The sequence below is a fragment of the Somniosus microcephalus genome, chromosome 9 (assembly GCF_052327205.1).
Source record: "Somniosus microcephalus isolate GS21.2 chromosome 9, FLI_Smic_1.0, whole genome shotgun sequence".
NCBI lineage: Eukaryota > Metazoa > Chordata > Chondrichthyes > Squaliformes > Somniosidae > Somniosus > Somniosus microcephalus.
Window position 1 is genome coordinate 51916193 of NC_140995.1, and position 22025 is coordinate 51938217.

At 47.9% G+C, this 22025-nt stretch overlaps 1 protein-coding gene across 3 annotated transcripts in view; it reads right to left on the reverse strand.

Moving 5' to 3' along the window:
* Positions 1–22025, reverse strand: part of lmbrd1 (LMBR1 domain containing 1) — a 351792-nt gene that overhangs the window by 273824 nt on the left and 55943 nt on the right. For all 3 annotated transcript variants that reach the window (XR_015079486.1, XM_085996567.1, XM_085996566.1), the window contains exon 2: positions 20180–20356. Coding sequence is in view for 2 of the 3 variants with exons in the window: in XM_085996567.1 (XP_085852693.1) it covers positions 20180–20356 (177 nt within the window). In the remaining variant the exon portion in view is untranslated. The remainder of the gene's footprint in view (positions 1–20179; positions 20357–22025) is intronic.

Here is a 22025-nt window from a genome sequence, read left to right on the forward strand (position 1 = left end):
TACCACACAAGCCTCGTTGGAAAGGCCCAACATTACATAGCTACTGCATTTTTCTTTCCCATCTAATGTGATGTCAATTTGTTTGGTCACCTAGAGAATTGGTCAGTGGTAGGCAGTGACTAGTGGGGTACTGCAGGGATCGGTCCTTGGACCCCAGCTATTCACAATATATATTAATGATCTGGACGAAGGAACTAGATGTAATATTGTTGGAGTCGTCAGAAAACAACAGGCTGAGACTTTTCTTTAGGTAAAAACAAACGTGTCTTTCTTTATTCACATCTCCACGAGGTCTGAAGACCCAGCCCCGTGCAGGGGCTATGACGTCATCACGCAACCGACGTCATCACGTTCCCGGCGCTCTTAAAGGGACCCTGCACCAATAACCCAACCCAGCATGTACATACCACACATTGCTGTACAAAGTGAATTGGGTACACATTGAGTTATTGTCCCTTTGTGGTCTCCGCCACATACGTCCCCCCAGAATTCACAAGTACTGGCAATGTCAGTCGTCGGGGGGGCCGGATCACTCGGTTGGAACGGCTCCTCGATTCCGGGGTGGAGTCCGGGGGGGTCGTCGGAGGGACCTCGGGCGTTCGGTGGTGGACGGAGGGTGTGGAAAATGGAGGTCGGCCCCGTCTCGGGGGCTGTGCCAACTCAACGGGTCGGTCCAGATCCAGGTGGGCCGGCTTGAGGCGGTCTACGGAACTGCAGTCTGGCTTACCGCCGACATCCACGACAAAGGTCTTGTCCCCGGTGTCCAGGACGCGGAAAGGTCCATCGTAGGGTGGCTGAAGAGGTCCCCGGTGGGCGTCGTGGCGGACAAAAACGTACTCCGCCGCACGAAGGTCGAGCGGAACGTGGGACTGCGGGAGGCCGTGCTGCGACGTGGGCACCGGCGCGAAAACCTTGGCATTGTCCAGAAGGTCGGACCACTGATGGGCTGCGGACCAAGGTTCCGTTGCGTTGGGGACGAAATCCCCGGGAACCCGCAGCGGCTGTCCGTAGATGAGCTCGGCGGACGAGGATTGGCGGTCCTCCTTGGGGGTGGTCCCGAGTCCCAGCATGACCCACAGGAGTCTGTCGATCCAGCAGTCGTCCCGGAGGCTGGCTCGGAGCGCGGCCTTCATGGAGCGATGAAACCGTTTGCACAGCCCGTTAGCCTGAGGGTGGTAAGCTGTGGTGCGGTGGAGTTTCAACCCGAGGCCTCGGGCGATAGCGTTCCAGAGCTCTGACGTGAACTGTGGCCCTCGGTCAGAGGAAATGTCAGATGGGGTGCCGAACCGGGCGACCCAACTGCTGATGAACGCCTGAGCTACATCGGCGGCCGTCATCAAAGACAGCGGGACGGCCTCCGGCCATCGGGTGGTTCTGTCGACCATTGTGAGGAGGTGGGTGAACCCGCGGGAGGGTGGCAGGGGCCCTACCAGGTCCACGTTAATGTGGTGGAACCGCCTCTTGGGCGCGGCAAAAGGCGCCAACGGGGCCTTGGTATGGCGATGTACTTTGGAGCGCTGGCATACCACGCAGATATGATAAGGCAGGATCTGGCCAAAGTGGACTGGGAGCAGCTACTTATAGGAAAATCCACATCAAAACAGTGGGAGACTTTCAGAAGGGAAATAGAGAGAGTACAACGCCAACATGTTCCTGTAAAGGTCAAGGGTGGGACCAACAAGCAAAGGGAACCTTGGATGACAAGGGATATACAAAAATGCATTAGGAAAAAAAGGGGGGCTTTTGGCAGTTACAAAAGACTAAAGATGGAGGAAGCCCTAGAGGAGTATAAAAAGTGCAGGGGCATACTTAAAAAAGAAATTAGGAGGGCGAGGAGGGGCCATGAAATAACATTGGCGAGCAAAATAAAGGAAAATCCTAAGATGCTTTATAAGTATATTAAGGGCAAGAGGATAACCAGGGAAAGGGTAGGGCCCATTAGGGACCAAAGTGTGTAGAGCCAGATGATGTAGGCGGGGTTTTAAATGAATTTTTTGCATCTGTGTTCACTATGGAGAAAGACGATGTAGACATAGAAATCGGGCAAGGGGACTGTGACATACTTGAACATATTAGCATCGAGAGGGAGGAGGGCGGTTTTAGCAGGCCAAAAAGTGGATAAATCCCCAGGCCCGGACGAGATGTATCCCAGGCTGTTGTATGAGGCAAAGGAGGAGATTGCAGGGGCTCTGACACAAATTTTCAGAACCTCTCTGGCCACAGGGGATGTACCAGAGGACTGGAGAACAGCTAACGTAGTACCATTATACAAGAAGGGTAGCAGGGATAAACCAGGGAATTACAGGCCAGTGAGCCTAACATCTGTGGTAGGGAAATTATTGGAAAAAATTCTGAGGGACAAAATTAGTCTCCACTTGGAGAGGCAAGGATTAATCGGGGATAGTCAGCATGGCTTTGTCAAGGGTAAATCACGTCTGACAAATCTGATTGAATTTTTCGAGGGGGTGACTAGGTGTGTGGATGAGGGAAATGCTGTGGATGTGGTTTACATGGACTTCAGTAAAGCTTTTGACAAAGTCCCGCATAGGAGACTGGTCAAGAAGGTAAGAGCCCATGGGATCCAGGGTGCCTTGGCGCGTTGGATCCTAAACTGGCTGAGTGGCAGGAGGCAGAGGGTGATGGTCGAAGGTTGCTTTTGTGACTGGAAGCCTGTGTCCAGTGGGGTACCTCAGGGATCGGTGCTGGGTCCCTTGCTGTTTGTGATCTACATAAATGATTTGGATGAGAATGTAAAAGGTATGATCAGTAAGTTCGCGGATGACACGAAAATTGGTGGGGTGGTAAATTGCGAGGAGGAAAGCCTCAGGCTACAGGACGATATAAACGGGTTGGTCAGATGGGCGGAAAAGTGGCAAATGGAATTTAACCCTGAAAAGTGCGAGGTGATGCATTTTGGACGGACAAATAAGGCAAGGGAATACACAATGAGTGGTAGGACCCTAGGAAGTACAGAGGGTCAGAGGGACCTTGGTGTACATGTACATAGATCCCTGAAGGCAGCGGAACAGGTAGATAAGGTGGTTAAAAAGGCATATGGGATACTTGCCTTCATTAGCCGAGGCATAGAATATAAGAGCAGGGAGGTTATGATGGAGCTGTACAGAACGCTGGTGAGGCCACAGCTGGAGTACTGTGTGCAGTTCTGGTCGCCTCACTATAGGAAGGATGTGATTGCTTTGGAGAGGGTGCAGAGAAGATTCACCAAGATGTTACCTGGGATGGAGCGCCTCAGCTATGAAGAAAGACTAAACAGGCTGGGGTTGTTTTCCTTGGAGCAAAGGCGGCTGAGGGGGGACCTGATTGAGGTGTACAAAATGATGAGGGGCATAGATAGGGTAGATAAAGAGGAACTTTTCCCCTTAGTAGGGGGGTCAATAACAAGGGGGCATAGATTCAGGGTAAGGGGCAGGAGATTTAGAGGGGATTTGAGGAGGAACTTTTTCACCCAGAGGGTGGTTGGAATTTGGAACTCACTGCCTGAAAGGGTGGTAGAGGCAGGAACCCTCACAACATTCAAGAAGCATTTGGATGAGCACTTGAAATGCCACTGCATACAAGGCTATGGACCAAATGCTGGGAAATGGGATTAGACTGGACAGGGATTGATGGACGGCGCAGACACGATGGGCCGAAGGGCCTCTTTCTGTGCTGTATAACTCTATGACTCTATGAGGTGCTGGCCCAGTCGCGAACGTCTTTCCTGAGCCCGTGCCAGACGAACTTGGCCGCCACCAGCTTCTGCGACGGCTTCCTGCCCGGGTGGGAAAGATTATGGATGGCTTCGAATACTTGCCGTCGCCACCCTTCGGGCACGACGAGACGTGGCTGCCCAACGGAGACGTCGCACAGGAGTGTGGTGCCGGCAGCGTCAAATGCGACGTCTGCGAGTTGAAAGCCCGTGACCGCCGTCCTGTAGGCCTGGATGTCCGGGTCGGAGGCCTGGTCGGCCGCCATGCAGGTGTAGTCGACGCCGAGGTGCACGGCGCTGGCGACGGCTCAGGAGAGACAGTCGGCGACGGGGTTGGCTTTCCCAGCCACATGCTGGATGTCCGTTGTAAATTCCGAAATGAAGGCCAAGTGGCGTTGCTGACGAGCTGACCACGGCTTGGAGGCTTTGGCCATGGCGAAAGTCAACAGCTTGTGGTCCACGAACACCGTGAACGGGCGGGCCTCTAACAGGAAACGGAAGTGTCGGACGGCGAGGTAGAGGCCGAGGAGCTCGCGATCAAATGTGCTGTACTTCCGCTCGTTGGGGCGGAGCTGCCGGCTGAAGGCGGCGAGCGGCTGCCAGGCGCCGTTGACCCACTGTTCTTGGATGGCGCCGACCGCGTAGTCCGAGGCGTCGGTGGTGAGAGCGATCGGTGCATCGGGTGCGCCAGCATGGTCGCGTTAGCCAAGGCCCTCTTCGTGTCTGTGAATGAAGTGGCCATCTCATCCGACCAGTTGATGGCGAGTTTGTCGGTTTTGCCTTTGAGGGCCTCGTAAAGGGGCCACATAAGCTGGGCAGCACGGGGGACGAAATGATGGTAAAAGTTCACCATGCCCAAAAACTCCTGTAGGGCCTTGACGGCGAGGGGTCGCAGGAAGTCCATCACGGCCTCCACTTTCGATGGGAGTGGCACCGCCCCGTCCTTCGTGATGCGGTGACCGAGAAAGTCGATTGAGGACAGCCCGAACTGGCACTTGGCCGGGTTGATGATTAGGCCGTGTTGGCTGAGTCGTTCGAAAAGAGTCCGGAGGTGGGACACATGTTCCGTCCTGGAGGCGCTGGCGATGAGTATGTCATCCAGGTATACGAACAGGAACGTCAGGTCCCGTAACACAGTGCCCATGAGGCGTTGAAAAGCCTGTGCGGCGTTTTTGAGGCCAAATGGCATGCGGAGAAATTCGAAAAGCCCGAACAGGGTGATCACCGCGGTTTTCGGAACGTCCTACGGCCGGACGGGGACCTGGTGATAACCCCGGACGAGGTCCACTTTCGAGAATACCACTTTCCCAGCCAGGCGGGCGGAAAAATCCTGGATGTGTGGAATCGGATAGCGGTCGGGGGTCGTCGCGTCGTTGAGGCGCCGGTAGTCTCCACACGGGCGCCACCCACCGCCTGGTTTCGGGGCGATGTGGAGGGGCGAAGCCCACGGACTGTTCGACCGGCGGATGATGCCGAGGCGCTCCATGGTGTTGAACTCGGCTTTGGCGATGGCGAGCTTCCCCGGGTCAAGGCGCCGAGCGCGGGCGTAGACGGGCGGACCAGTGCTCAAAATGTGGTGTTCTACCCCGTGTTTGGTGGCGGCGGACGAGAACGTGGGTCTCGTAAGGTCCGGGAACTGGGCGATGAGGCGGGAAAACTCGTCGGAGGCCGAGTGTGCGCTGGACAACTGCATCGTGCTGGACCCGCTGAGGGAACACGGGAGCGAGCTGAAGGTTTCAGCGTTGATGAGACGTCGGTTCTTGACACCCACCAAAAGGCCAATGGCGCAGAGGAAGTCAGTGCCGAGAAGGGGGGTGGACACTTTTGCTGTGACGAAGTCCCAGGTGAACCGTTGCCCGCCAAAACAAAGCGCCACATTCCGTTTCCCGAAGGTGCGGATGGAACTGCCGTTGGCGGCTTCGAGGACGGGGCCGTGGTTCCCCCCTTGAATGTCTATGGTTGACGCGGGCAGGACGCTCACCTGGGCGCCCGCGTCGCAAAGGAAACGACGCCCGGAGTCGGTGTCTGTAACAAACAACAAGCTGCCTGAACGGCCGACAGCCATAGCAGCCGACGAGTGGTCTTTAGCTTGCTTCGACGCGGGCTGGCACCTCCTGGCTTTGGGGCCGAACTGCGCATGGTAGAAGCAGAGGCTTGAGGGTTGCTGCCGTTGGGCTGTATCAATGGGGGCAGGGCTCCGCGTGGCCGCGCAGTACTGTTGGCCGGCGGAGAAAAATTTGTCGGCCTCCTTGGCCAGGTCGCGGAAGTCGGTAATGGAAGAGTTGGCTAAAGCCGACCGTACCTGACCTGGCAGCTGTTGAAGGAACAGTTCCTTGAAGAGGAAGCACGGCCTGTGTGTGCCCAGGAGGGCCAGCATGTGGTCCATCAGCTCCGAGGGCTTGGAGTCGCCAAGCCCGGGCAGAGAGAGAAGCTGGCGTGCACGTTCGGCTTCAGTGAGTCCGAAAGTTCGTAAGAGGTGCGCCTTCAGCGTGTCGTATTTGTTGAGCACCGGGGGGTTTACGAGCAGGTTCACAACTCTGGCCGCGGTGGAGCTGCCGAGAGCAGAGACAACGTAGCAGTACCTCGTGTCGTCCGCGGTGATGTCCTGGAGTGCAAATTGAGCCTGGGCGAACCAAGCGGCAGCCTGTCGTTCCGAAAACTCGGGTAATTTGATGGAAACGGCGTTCGTCGCCATTTCGAATGAGGTCTTAGGAATCGTCCAAAAGAGCAGCGGGGTCACCAATGTTGGAGTCGTCAGAAAACAACAGGCTGAGACTTTTCTTTAGGTAAAAACAAACGTGTCTTTCTTTATTCACATCTCCCCGAGGTCTGAAGACCCAGCCCCGTGCAGGGGCTATGACGTCATCACGCAACCGACGTCATCACGTTCCCGACGCTCTTAAAGGGACCCTGCACCAATAACCCAACCCAGCATGTACATACCACACATTGCTGTACAAAGTGAATTGGGTACACATTTGAGTTATTGTCCCTTTGTGGTCTCTGCCACATTATCTCCAAGTTTGCAGATGACACAAAGCTGGGTGGGTGTATGTGCTATGAGGAGGATGCCGAGAAACTCCAGTATGATTTGGACAGGTTGGGTGATTGGGCAGAAGCATGGCAGATGCAATATAACATGGATAAATGCAAAGTTATCCACTTTGGTGTCAAAAACAGGAAGGCAGAGTATTGTCTGAATGGCAATAGATTGGGAGAAGGGGGAAGTGCAACGAGACCTGGGCATCCTTGTGCACCAGTCGCTGAAAGTAAGCATGCAGGTGCGGCAGGCAGTTAAGAAGGCAAATGGTATGTTGGCCTTCGTAGCGAGAGGGTTTGAGTACAGGAACAAGGATGTCTTGCTGCAGTTGTACAGGGCCTTGGTGAGGCCACATCTTGAGTATTGTGTGCAGTTTTGGTCGCCTTATCTGAGGAAGGATGTTCTTGCCATGGAAGGAGTGCAGCAAAGATTCACCAGGCTGATACCTGGGATGGCAGGAATGACATACGAGGAGAGATTGGGTCGCTTGGGCTTGTACTCGCTGGAGTTTAGAAGAATGAGGGGGGATCTCATCGAAACTTATAAAATTCTAACAGGACTAGACAGACTAGATGCTGGAAAGATGTTCCCGACGGTCGGGGAGTCCAGAACCAGGGGTCACAGTCTAAGGATAAGGGGTAAGCCATTTAGGACAGAGATGAGGAGGAATTTCTTCACCCAGAAAGTGGTGAACCTGTGGAATTCTCTACCACACAAGGCAGTTGAGGCCAATTCATTAAATATATTCAAGAAGGAGTTGGATATATTTCTTAAGGCTAAAGGGATCAAGGGATATGGGGAGAAGGCAGGGACAGGGTACTGAATTTGGATGATCAGCCATGATATCGTTGATTGGCGGAGCAGGCTCGAGGGGCCGAACGGCCTACTCCTGCTCCTACCTTCTATGTTTCTAAGAGTCTACTAAATCAGGTTGAGTCCTTTGGGACTGGCGGGCAGATTTGAGTTGGATTAGGAATTGGTTGCACTCAGGTTAAAAAAAAGAGTTATTACAGTGATAATGCTGCAGGGGGAATCAGTCACCAGTGCAATCCAGGAATGGTAGCACAGTGGTTCTGTTACTGGACAAGTCATAGACTCATAACGACACAGAAGGAGGCCATTCAGCCCATCGAGTCCGTGCCAGCTCTCTGCAGAGCAATCGAGTCAGTCCCATATACTCGCTCTATCCCCGTAGCCCTGCAAGTTTATTTCCCTCAAGTGCTTATCCAGTCTCCCCTTGAAAACATTGAGTGTCTCCGGTTCCACCACTTCCGACGGCAGCGAGTTCCAGGTCCTCGCCACTCGCTGTGTAAGAAAAGTTTTTCCTCACGTCCCCCCTGTATCTCTTGCCCAAAACCTTAAATCTTTGTCCCCTAGACCCTGTACCATCAACTAGTGGGAACAGCCTTTCCCCGTCTACCTATCCAAACCCGTCATAATCTTGTACACCTCTATCAAATCACCCCTCAACCTCCTTTGATCTAATGAAAACAAATTCAGCTTCTCCAACCTGTCCTTGTAGCGAAGATCCCCAACCTCGGAACCAATCTGGTAAATCTCCTCTGCACTCTCTCGAGGGCCTTCAGATCCTTCCTAAAGTGTGGCGACCAGAACTGGGCGCAATACTCCAGTTGTGACCTAACCAACGCTTTATAAAGATAAGAATAGTAATCCAGAGGCCAGGAGTAATAATCCAGAGACGCGAGTTCAAATCCCACCACGGCAGCTGGGGAATTTAAAATTCAGTTAATTAACTAAATCTGGAATAAAAAGCTAGTATCAGTAATGGTAACCATAAAACTATCGGATTGTCGTAAAAACCCATCTGGTTCACTTCGGCCTTACCTGGTCTGGCCTATGTGTGGCTCCAGACCCACAGCAATGTGGTTGACTCTTAACTGCCCTCTGAAATGGGCTAGCAAGCCACTGTGTTGTAAAAAAAAACACTTCAAAAAACAATAATAAAAAAAACCGGACATCCACCCCACAAAAGTGCTCCTCACCAACGTCTGGGGACTTGTGCCAAAATTGGGAGAGCTGTCCTACAGACTAGTCAAGCAACAGCCTGACATAGTCATACTCACAGAATCATACTTTTCAGCCAATGTCCCAAACTCCTCCAACACCATCCCTGGGTATGTCCTATCCCACCGGCAGGACAGACCCACCAGGGGTGGCGGCACAGTGGTATACAGTCGGGAGGAGTGGTCCTCAATATGGACTCTGGACCCCATGAAGTCTCATGGATTCAGGTCAAGCATGGGCAAGGAAACCTCCTGCTGATTACCACCGAACGCCCTCCCTCAGCTGATGAATCAGTACTCCTCCATGTTGAACACCACTTGGAAGAAGCACAGAGTAGCAATGGCACAGAATGTACTCTGGGGGGGACTTCAATGTCCATCAGCATGAGGGGCTCAGTAGCACCACTACTGACCGAGCTAGCCGAGTCCTGAAGGACATAACTGCCAGTCTGGGCCTGCAACAGGTGGTGAGAACCAACACGAGGGGAAAAACCTACTTGACCTCGTCCTCACCAATTTACCTGTCGCAGATGCATCTGTCCATGACAGGTGGCAGATTGGTAGCAGTGACCACCTCACAGTCATTGTGGAGACGAAGTTCTGTTTTCACACTGAAGCAGATCTAGCTACTCAAAACTGGGCATCCATGAGGCGCTATGGGCCATCAGCAGCAGTAGAATTGTATTCCACTACAATCTGTAACCTCAGGGCCCAGCATATCTCTCGCTCTACCATTACCATCAAGCCAGGGAACTAACCCTGGTTCAATAAGGAGTGTAGAAGAGCATTGCTTACTCACCAATAACCTGCTCACTGTTGCCCAGTTTGGGTTCCGCCAGGACCACTCGGCTCCCGACCTCATTACAGCCTTGGTCAAAACATGGACAAAAGAGCTGAATTCCAGAGGTGAGGTGAGAGTGACTGCCCTTGACATCAAGGCAGCATTTGACCGAGTGTGGCATCAAGGAGCCTTAGTAAAACTGAAGTCAATGGAAATCAGGGGCAAAACCGTGGCTAACAAGGGAAATTAGGGATAGCATAAGATCCAAGGAGAGGACATATAAATTGGCCAGAAAAAGCAGTAAACCTGAGGATTGGGAGCAGTTTAGGATCCAAAGGAGGACAAAGGGATTAATTAAGAGGGGGAAAATAGAGTATGAGAGTAAACTTGCAGGGAACATAAAAACTGACTGTAAAAGCTTTTATAGATATGTGAAGAGAAAAAGATTGATGAAGTCAAGCGTAGGTCCCTTGCAGTCAGAATCAGGGGAATTTATAATGGGGAACAAAGAAATGACAGACCAATTAAATACATACTTTGGTTCTGTCTTCACAAAGGAGGACACAAATAACCTCCCAAAGATGTCGGGGAACATAGGGTCTAATGAAAGGGAGGAACTGATAGAAATCAGTATTTGTAGGGAAATGGTGTTAGGGAAATTGATGGGATTGAGGGCCGATAAATCCCCAGGGCCTGATAAATCTACATCCTAGGGTACTTAAGGAAGTGGCCCTAGAAATAGTAGATGCATTGCTGGTCATCTTCCAAAATTCAATAGACTCTGGAACAGTACCCATGGATTGGCGGGTAGCTAATGTTACCCCACTGTTCAAAAAAGGTGGTAGAGAGAAAACGGGGAATTACAGACCGGTAAGCCTGACATCGGTAGTGGGGAAAATGCTAGAGTCCATTATAAAGGATGTAATAGCAGAGCACTTGGAAAAAAGTGACCGGATCGGACAAAGTCAACATGGCTTTACAAAAGGTAAATCGTGCTTGACTAATCTACTGGAATTTTTTTGAGGATGTAACTGGTAAAATAGATAAGGGAGAACCAGTGGATGTGGTGTATTTGGATTTTCAAAAGGCTTTCAATAAGGTCCCGCATAAGAGATTAGCGTGTAAAATTAAGGCACATGGGATTGGGGGCAAGGTATTGACTTGGATAGAGAACTGGTTGACAGACAGAAAGCAAAGAGTTGAAATAAACGGCTCTTTTTCTGCGTGGCAGGCAGTGACTAGTGGGGTACCGCAAGGATCGGTCCTTGGACCCCAGCTATTCACAATATATATTAATGATCTGGACGAGGGGACTAGATGTAATATCTCCAAGTTTGCAGACGACACAAAGCTGGGTGGGCATGTGTGCTGTGAAGAGGATGCCGAGAAACTCCAGTATAATTTGGACAGGAGCATGGCAGATGCAATATAACGTGGACAAATGCGGGGTTATCCACTTTGGTGTCAAAAACAGGAAGGCAGATTATCTAAATGGCAATAGATTGGGAGAAGGGGAAGTGCAACGAGACCTGGGCGTCCTTGTGCACCAGTCGCTGAAGGTAAGCATGCAGGTGCAGCAGGCGGTTAAGAAGGCAAATGGTATGTTGGCCTTCGTAGCGAGAGGGTTTGAGTACAGGAACAAGGATGTCTTGCTGCAGTTGTACAGGGCCTAGGTGAGGCCACATCTTGAGTAATGTGTGCAGTTTTGGTCGCCTTATCTGAGGAAGGATGTTCTTGCCATGGAAGGAGTGCAGCGAAGATTCACCAGGCTGATACCTGGGATGACAGGAATGACGTATGAGGAGAGATTGGGTCGATTGGGCTTGTACTCGCTGGAGTTTAGAAGAATGAGAGGGGATCTCATCGAAACGTACAAAATTCTAACAGGACTAGACAGACTAGATGCTGGAAGGATGTTCCCGATGGTCGGGGAATCCAAAACCAGGGGTCACAGTCTAAGGATAAGGGGTAAGCCATTTAGGACAGAGATGAGGAGGAATTTCCTCACCCAGAGTGGTGAACCTGTGGAATTCTCTACCACAGAAGGCAGTAGAGGCCAATTCATTAAATATATTCAAGAAGGAGTTGGATATATTTCTTAAGGCTAAAGGGATCAAGGGATATGGAGAAAAGGCAGGAACAGGGTACTAAATTTGGATGATCAGCCATGATCTCATTGAAGGGCGGAGCAGGCTCGAGGGGACGAATGGCCTACTCCTGCTCCTATCTTCTATGTTTCTATGTAATCTCCACTGGCTGGAGTCATACCTAGCACAAAGGAAGGTGGTTTTTGTGGTTGGATGTCAATCATCACAGCCCCAGGACATCGCTGCAGGAGTTCCTCAGGACAGTGTCCAAGGCCCAACCATCTTCAGCTGCTTCATCAATGACCTTCCCTCCATCATAAGGTCAGAAGTGGGGATGTTCACCAATGACTGCAATGTTCAATGCCATTCGCAACGCCTCAGATAATGAAGCAGTCAGCAAGACCTAGACGACATTCAGGCTTGGGCTGATAAGTGGCAGGTAACATTCGCGCCACACAAGTGCCAGGCAATGACTATCTCCAACAAGCGAGCGTCTAACCACCGCCCCTTGACATTCAATGGCATTACCATCGCCGAATCCTCCACCATCAATATCCTGGGGGTCACCATTGACCAGAAACTTAACTGGACCAGCCACATAAATACTGTGGCAACAAGTGCAGCTCAGAGGCTGGGTATTCTGTGGTGAGTGTCTCACCTCCTGACTCCCCAAAGCCTTTCCACCATCTACAAGGCACAAGTCAGGAGTGTGATGGAATACTCTCCACTTGCCTGGATGAGTGCAGCTCCAACAACACTCAAGCAGCTCAACTCCATCCAAGACAAAGCAGCCCGCTTGGTTGGCACCCCATCCACCACCTTCAACATTCACTCCCTCCACCACTGGCATACCGTGGTTGCAGTGTGTACCATCTACAAGATGCACTGCAGCAACTCGCCAAGTTTTCTTCGGCAGCACCTCCCAAGCCCGCGACCTCTACCACCTAGGAGGTCAAGGGCAGCAGGCACATGGGAACACCACCACCTCCAAGTTCCCCTCCAAGTCACACACCATCCTGACTTGGAAGTATATCACCATTCCTTCATCATCGTTGGGTCAAAATCCTGGAACTCCCTCCCTAACAGCGCGGTGGGAGTACCTTCACCACATGGACTGCAGTCGTTCAAGAAGGTGGCTCACCACCACCATCTCAAGGGCAACTAGAGGGATTAAGGTTACAGGGATCAAGGGATATGGGGCGAAAGCAGGGACAGGGTACTGAATTTGGATGATCAGCCATGATCTCATTAAATGGCGGAACAGGCTCGAGGGGCCGAATGGCCTACTCCTGGTCCTAGCTTCTATGTTTCTATGTAACTAGGGATGGACAATAAATGCTGGCCTTGCCAGCTACGCCCACATCCCATGAACTAATATTTTTTTTAAAAATCACCATGTCAAGGGACTGACAACATAAAAGAAATACTGTCCATTCTAGTTCAAGAGCCCCAAGTTATCAAGATAGACTAAGAGAGCTGCGGATTTTCATTTTAGAAAATTAAAGATTTGGAGGAGATTTGATTGAGGTCTTTAAAATAACGAAAGGGTTAGACTTGGTCCACAGCTATTTAAGCTAGATAACTTCAGGAGGACTAGAGGACGCAAGTACAAGCTATGTAAATGTTGAAACTGGTTAGATGCCAGGAAGTACTTCTATTCACAGAGTATCAACTACCTCTGGAATAAGTTGCTGGCCCATTGTGGATGAGAACCAGTTATCAACCCGTTGTGTAACTTGGCCTTTAAATAGGGTGTAGGAACAGTGACCTAGAACGTGGTCTTTTAAAACACACTACCTGTCCCTCAATACCTCCTCTCTGGTGAAGAAGGCCCAGCAGCACCTATATTTCCTAAGGAGGCTGAAGGGATGTAACCTGTCACCCCTGATCCTCTCTAACTTTTACCGCTGCACAATAGAGAACATCCTGACGAACTGTATCACAGTATGGTATGGCAGCTGTAGCTACTATGACCGGAAAGCCCTGCAGCGGGTAGTCAAAACTGCCCAACGCATTACTGGCACCCGGCTACCGACCATAGAGCACATATACCAGAAACGCTGTTTACGGAGGTCACGGACCATCATCAAAGACCCTACCCACCCCAGCCACAGTCTGTTCGCCCCCCTGCCATCTGGGAGACGCTACAGATGCATTCGCACCCGAACGACCAGATTTAGGAACAGCTTCTTTCCCAGGGCTGTCATCCTACTGAACTCCACAAATAAACTCTAAAGCCTGCACATCTGCCAAAGCACTTTATTATGTTTATGTTAATGTATTACAAGCCAAATGAATGTTGAATGTTTAAATGTCTTAATCTAAATGTACACTCTCGGGAGCCGCAAGCCTACATTTCGTTGTACTGCACTTGTGCACTAACAATGACAATAAAGTTGATTATGATTATTATTATTAATAGACCACAGGGAAGATCAAAAGGGTTACGTACTCGAATTCTGGGAAAATTGAAAAGTTTGTAGAGAGACGAGACTAGCAAATGACTCATTGGACAGTTGGTACCAAGTGAATACAGATTTGTCAAAGTTAACAGGGTAAATCTGCCATCATGTTGTTTAACTAGATGAGAAATTCTTAGGACGCCCTAAGGAGAAGATTTTTGTCTAATTCATGTCTTGTTATTGTAATATAAAGTTGAAAAGGGGAATTTCTAAGTATCTAACGCGCAGTCCAGACATCATTGACTGATTAAAAATCTGACCATTAAAGTACCTGTGTCTGTCCAAAGTGAATCGTACTGTAGAATGAATCACCTCAATTGTTCAAGTAATGACATAGGTGAACATAAGTGTATAAAATAACGTACTTTAAAGATTAGTCCTGAGTGATTTGAAACAGAAACAAAATCTAGCCTCACACTCCAGTGCAGTACTGAGGGAGTGCTGTACTGTTGGAGGTGCCGTCTTTTAGCTGAGACTTTAAACAGAGGCCCCGTTTGCCTTCTCAGGTGGAGGTAAAGAGAGTTCTCCCTGGTTCCTCGCCAATATTTATCCCTCAACCAACATCACTAAAAAAAAAATCATCTGATCGTTGTATCACTGATGATTGTGGGTCCTTGCTGTGCGCAAATTGGCTGCCGCATTTCCCTACATTATAGCATTATAACAGTGAGCATATTTCAAGAGTATTTAATCAGCTATAAAACGCTTTGGGACGTCCCAAGGTCGTGAAAGACACAAATTCTCTCTCTTTCTCTCTCCCCGTCAATGCCAGCAGAGGCAATGTTGCAGATGCCAATGCTAAATGATGCCTGTTGAGTAGTGTTGCCTGCAGCTCAGGCAGCACTGCTGGAGGATGGGACAAAGCCAGATGAATCGAGCAGGATTTCTTGTTCTTTTGCTGGTATCCTGCTTTAAGGACAGGCACCAGAGACCACATCCTGACCAGCTGCAGTGGCAACCATAAAAAAAAACACTTTACAATGTGTTTGATTGGCCACCATTTTTTTTTTTTAAAGATAAATTGCAAAGAATTACAGTCAAAAATCATTGGCACCATAAACATTTGATGGCGGGACATGGAAAGCCCTTAGTAATTATGCTGGCGATGGGTTGTTTGCATGGGGACGTTTTTGACAATATGATTTCATGACGTTGCACAAATATCTGCTAATTGAGATTATCCCTTACAGCATTTCCCGGTACAGCATTTCCCGGTAAGACTGTAATCTATAGGAGAATATTGACCTATCTTTCATTTAGATGGCAATAAACCTGTTGCACATTCCCAAGCATTTTTGTTTTTATTTCAAACTTTTGGCATTTGAAGTTTTCTTTTTACCTTTAATTTTACTTGATTAACATTTCTAATTAAATCATGCGAATTGCTGAATAAAGTAGTTGTCAAAGCCAATTAAGCTATCACGATCCGTGAAAGCAGTCATTACCTCAATAACAGTTAGTATCTTAGAATATTTCAGTTTAACAAAAAAAACATACTATGTGTGCTTGATAATTAATTGGCAGAGAACATCTTAAATAGGCTCGGCTGCATTGCAAAATCAACCTACGCAATGATTCTCAATGGCGAGAAGTACCACTAATAAAATGCCAATTTCGTAGATTAGAGGTGGATGTGTACTCAAAGGTGATACTGTTGTACCATGGTGACTTTCTCTATTAATTGCAGAAGCGTCTTGTAATTGCAAACACTTTAAGCCAGCCACAATTACCACAAGGCAACCCTCACAACATTCAAGAAGCATTTAGATGAGCACTTGAAACGCCATAGCATACATAGAAACATAGAAGATAGCAGCAGGAGTAGGCCATTCGGCCCTTCGAGCCTGCTCTGCCATTCAATGAGATCATGGCTGATCATCCAAATTCAGTACCCTGTCCCTGCCTTCTCCCCATATCCCTTGATCCCTTTAGCCTTAAGAAATATATCCAACTCTTTCTTGAATATATTTAATGAACTGGCCTCCACTGCCCTCTGTGGCAGAGAATTCCACAGGTTCACCACTCTCTGGGTGAAGAAATTCCTCCTCATTTCAGTCCTAAATGGCTTACCCCTTATCCTTAGACTATGACCCCTGGTTCTGGACTCCCCGGCCATCAGAAACATCCTTCCTGCATCTAGTCTGTCCAGGCCTGACAGAATTTTATAGGTTTCGATGAGATCCCCTCTCAATCTTCTAAACTCCACTGAGTATAAGTCCAATCGACACAATCTCTCCTCATACGTCATTCCTGCCATCCCAGGTATCAGCCTGGTGAATCTTCGCTGCACTCCTTCCATGGCAAGAATGTCCTTCCTCAGGTAAGGTGACCAAAACTGCACACAATACTCAAGGTGCGGTCTCACCAAGGCCCTGTACAACTGTAGCAAGACATCCTTGTTCCTGTACTCGAACCCTCTTGCTACGAAGGCCAACATACCAGTTGCCTTCTTAACCGCCTGCTGCACCTGCATGCTTACCTTCAGCGGCTGGTGCACAAGAACACCCAGGTCTCTTTGCACTTCCCCTTCTCCCAATCTATTGCCATTCAAATAATAATCTGCCTTCCTGTTTTTGCCACCAAAGTGGATAACCTCACATTTATCCACATTATAGTGCATTTGCCATGTTTCTGCCCAATCACCCAACCTGTCCAAATCGTACTGGAGTTTCACGACATCCTCCTCACAGCATACCCTCCCACCCAGCTTCGTGTCATCTGCAAATTTGGAGATATTACATCCAATTCCCTCGTCCAGATCATTAATATATATAGTGAACAGCTGGGGTCCTAGGACCGATCCTTGCGGTACCCCACTAGTCACTGCCTGCCACTCGGAAAACAACCCGTTTATTCCAACTCTTTGCTTTCTGTCCCCCAACCAGTTCTCTATCCAAGTCAATACCTTGCCCCCAATCCCATGTGCCTTAATTTTGCACCCTAATCTCTTATGTGGGACCTTATCGAAAGCCTTCTGAAAGTCCAAATACGCCACATCCACTGGTTCTCCCTTATCTATTTTACCAGTTACATCTCAAAAAATTCCAGTAGATTAGTCAAGCATGATTTACCTTTTGTAAATCCATGTTGACTTTGTCCGATCCTGTCACTGCTTTCCAAGTGCTCTGCTATTACATCTTTTATAATGGACGCTAGCATTTTCCCCACTACCGATGTCAGGTTTACCGGTCTATAATTCCCCGCTTTTTCTCTACCACCTTTTTTGAATAGTGGGGTAACATTAGCTACCCTCCAATCCATGGGTACTGTTCCAGAGTCTATCGAGTTCTGAAAGATGACCAGCAATGCATCTACTATTTCTAGGGCCACTTCCTTAAGTACCCTGGGATGTAGATTATCAGGCCCTGGGGATTTATCGGCCTTCAGTCCCATCAATTTTCCTAACACCATTTCCCTACAAATACTGATTTCTTTCAGTTCCACCCTTTCATCAGACCCTATGTTCCCCGGAATCTCTGGGAGGTTATTTGTGTCCTCCTTTGTGAAGGCAGAACCAAAATACGTATTTAGTTGGTTTGCCATTTCTTTGTTCCCCATTATAAATTCCCCTGATTCTGACTGCAAGGGACCTACGCTTGACTTCATCAATCTTTTTCTCTTCACATATCTATAAAAGCTTTTACAGTCAGTTTTTATGTTCCCTGCAAGCTTACTCTCATATTCTATTTTCCCTTTCTTAATTAATCCCTTTGCCCTCCTTTGTTGAATCCTAAACTGTTCCCAATCCTCAGGATTATTGCTTTTTCTGGCCAATTTATATGTCGTCTCCTTGGATCTTATGCTATCCCTAATTTCCCTTGTTAGCCACGGTTGAGTCACCTTTTCTGTTTTATTTTTATGCCAAACTGGGATGAACAAATTCTGTAGCTCATCCATTCGGTCTTTGAATGTTTGCCATTGCCTATCCACCGTCAACCCTTTGAGTGCCATTCCCCAATCAATCCTACCCAACTCGCTCCTCAGACCATCGTAGTTTCCTTTATTTAAATTGATGAGGACCCTAGTCTCTGAGTCTACTACTTCATTCTCCATCTTAATGAAGAATTCGATCATATTATGATCGCTCCGACCCAAGGGGCCTCGTACAAGGCTACAGACCAAGTGTAGGAAAATGGGATTAGAATAGACAGGGCTTGATGGCCGGCGCGGACACGATGGGCCGAAGGGTCTCTTTCTGTGCTGTATAACTCTATGACTTAAGGTCGATCACAAAACGTCTAACAGCCCTCCAAAAATGTCAATGACAGTGTAGCAACACTGATCACATCCGGTACTGCTCATTCTTTATTAAAAAAAAAGACACTCAAATTATCATCCTCATATGAGATCACTAATGAGCATAATCTGTGACCAGAACAGATTGTTCAAGTTCCCAATCTTCATCCAAACCTCCAGAGCAGGTCCTCAAAATGGCTAATGGTTTCTCAGAGGAATGGCTAAAGAAATCCACAAGCAACACCATGCATCTGGCCAAAAGGTTTGCATTACAGCAAAGGTTCCTTGATGATGCCACCTTCCATACTAGTGCTTCTGACATGTCTTCCTTTTTCCTCAACCGAGGATTCCCCTCTACCATGGTTGACACGGCCCTTGACCGCGTCCGTTCTATTTCCCGCACTTCTGCTCTCACCCCTGCCCCTCCCTCCCAGAACACGATAGGGTTCCCCTTGTCCTCACCTTTCACCCCACCAGCCTCCACATTCAACAGATCATCCTCCGCCATTTCCGCCACCTCCAACGTGATCCCACCACCAAACACATCTTCCCCTCACCTCCCCTTTCAGCATTCCGAAGGGACCGCTCCCTCCGCAACACTCCTCAATCACCCCCAACAGCCCTGCTCCTTCACCTGGCACCTTCCCGTGCAAGTGCAGGAGATGCAACACATGCCCTTTTACCTCCTCCCTTCCCACTGTCCAGGGCCCCAAACACCCCTTCCAGGTGAAACAGCGATTTACTTGTACTTTTTGCAATTTAATATACTGTATTCGCTGCTCACGATGTGGTCTCCTCTACATTGGGGAGACCAAACGCAGATTGGGCGACCGTTTTGCGGAACACCTCCGTTCAGATGACCCTGAGCTTCCGGTCGCCTGTCACTTTAATTCACCGCTTCACTCTCACTCTGATCTCTCTGTCCTCGGGCTATTGCATTGTTCCAATGAAGCTCAACGTAAGCTCGAGGAACAGCACCTCATCTTTCGATTTGGTACTTTGCAGTCCGCCGGACTCAACATTGAGTTCAACAATTTCAGATAATTATCCCTGCCCCCATTTTTCATGCAGTATGATTTTTGCCATTCCCATTTGCAACATTTTATCTTTCCTGCCTCTTACAAAAGTACAGGATGTTCTTTCTATTTCTTCCTCCCCTCCTAACCACCACCCCCCCCACCCCCGGCTCTGCACCTGCTTAATATCTGTTACATCTCCAGCTTTTTCCAGTTCTGATGAAGGGTCCCAGACCTGAAACGTTAACTCTGTTTCTCTCTCCACGGATGCTGCCTGGCCTGCTGAGTATTTCCAGCATTTTCTGTTGTTATTTCAGTATCCATAGGATTTTCGCTTCCTCTGCCACCGCCCCCCTACCCCACCACCAACCTCTTGCATGCCACACTGGGAGTTTGCATGTAAAATTTGAATAAATAAATGAAGTTATACATTATACTGCTATAAAATACTCCAAGATTTGGAGAGGGACGGGTGGGGGGGGACAAGAAATTATTTTACAAGTTAAAGCCAAACCTGCAAATTCTATAAAGATGCCCGTTCTATCCACCAACTAGTGATCTATCAAGTAAAACTGCTACAGAAAATTAACTTTCCTCCTCTTATAAAATTAAACCTCTCTCCTTCCTGCAAGCACCAAGAACTACTAAATTAAACTGCACACGGTAATAAATCCTGTAGAATTAACAGCTTTAGGAAATAACAAATTCGCTGTAAAAGTTACATTTTCAGAAGTGTGTTTAAATCACTGCACGGTTTGCATGTCTGTAGATCGTGATCATGTTTATACTGGACTTGCAGAACAAGCCTGATATTTGTAAGGTACCTTGTAAGACCCTCTGGAGTCCTTCATGTAAGAAACAAGGAATATGTCAACAGGCAGCAACGATGAAGTGATCAGTGCAACAGCGAGTGCACAAATAGCAGTTATGGTGGAGACAACCTCACTTTCCTGTTGACTCTGGTATCGACGGATATATGTCCAGCAAAACATTAAAATTGCCTGCAAGAGACAAAAAGAAAAAAATAATGGAAATGATCACCTTTGACTCAACCATAACATTCCAAATATACTTGCACTGTTAGTAATATCAGCAACTGTTTTGTTCTAGTGACAAGCACGAACAAACTTGTCAAAAATTATTGCTTTACATGAGACCTACTTAAAGAAGCTATCAAGAAATTTATGACCAGCACTTGAAATTAAAACTTAAATCAGTTTGATATTGAGTTGATATTTCGTGGGGAAAGTCTCAATATGTATTAGTAAAACCCACACTGAACTAAATTCAATCAAACTGCATTGGCATTTCCACTGCTGTCTCAGAGACAAACTGAAGCCCTTTTAAAGTGGTTTGATTAAAATATGTTATTCACTAGTGGTAAAATGAATCTACAGCTATAATATTATAACTGATGTCAATGCAAAGTAGTTAAATTTTGCACTGATTAAGTCTTGGATACAAATCCAGAGTCTGAAGTGAACCTCCTCCTCCTTCAATTCACCTTTAAAATGCTGCACATTTTCCGAAGACTAATCTTCCTACCCCAGATATAGATGATGCAATAAAACTTGGATTTTATGCTTTCCTTTTCCATTGTTCTTTTTGCTAAGAAGATTTTTTTCTTACCATCTCAATGACCCAAGACCTAGAAATGTGGTTATCAATGTTCCAATTATTATATTTAAGAAGGCTGATAAAACATGTCCAGGAAACTATAGACCAGTCAGGTTAACATCAGTAGTAGGAAAAATAATGGAATCCCTACTAAAGGAGAAGATAGAAAAACATCTAGAAACCAAAAATATCTTGAATAGTCAACATGGATTTCAAAAGGGAAAGTTTTGCTTGACCAGCATCACTGAATTCTTTGAAGAGACAAGAGAGTAGACATGGGAAATGCAGTAGATGTAATATATCTAGCTTTCCAAAAGGCCTTAGATAAGGTACCACATAATAGACTAATGAATAAGGTCAGAGCTTGCGGAGTCACGGGACAATTGGCAGAATGGATATATAGCTGGCTGAAAGACAGTAAGCAGAGAGTAGGGGTAAAGGGTAGCTATTCAGAGTAGCAGAAGGTATGAGGTGGGGTCCCACAAGGATCAGTGTTGGGACCACTGCTGTTCAGTATTAACAATTTAGACTTTGGAATCAAAAACACAATTTCTAAATTTGCAGGCGACACCCGATTGGGAGGGACTGTCAACACGGAGGAGGACTGCAACAAAAGAAGACATTAATAAACTTGAAGAATGGGCACATAATTGGCAAATGAATTTCAACATACTAGTGTGAGGTATTACATTTTGCTAAGAAAAATAAGGAGGTCACATATTATTTGAAAAATAAGAATCTAAATGGGGCAAAGGGAGCTGGGAGTACAAATACACAAATCAGTAAAAGTTGTGACACAGGTCAATAAGGCCATGGCAAAAGCAAACCAAGCACCAGATTTTATTTCTAGGGGGAAAGCATTGAAAAGAAGCAGAAGTTAGGCTAAACTAATCGAACCTTGGTTGGACCACACGTGGGAGTACTTTGTGCAGTTCTGGTCGCTATATTATAAAAAGAATATAGAGGCACTGGAGAGGGTGCATAAAAGATTTACAAGGATGATACCAGAACTGCAACATTATACCCGTCAGGAAAGGAAGAGGAGGCTGGGTC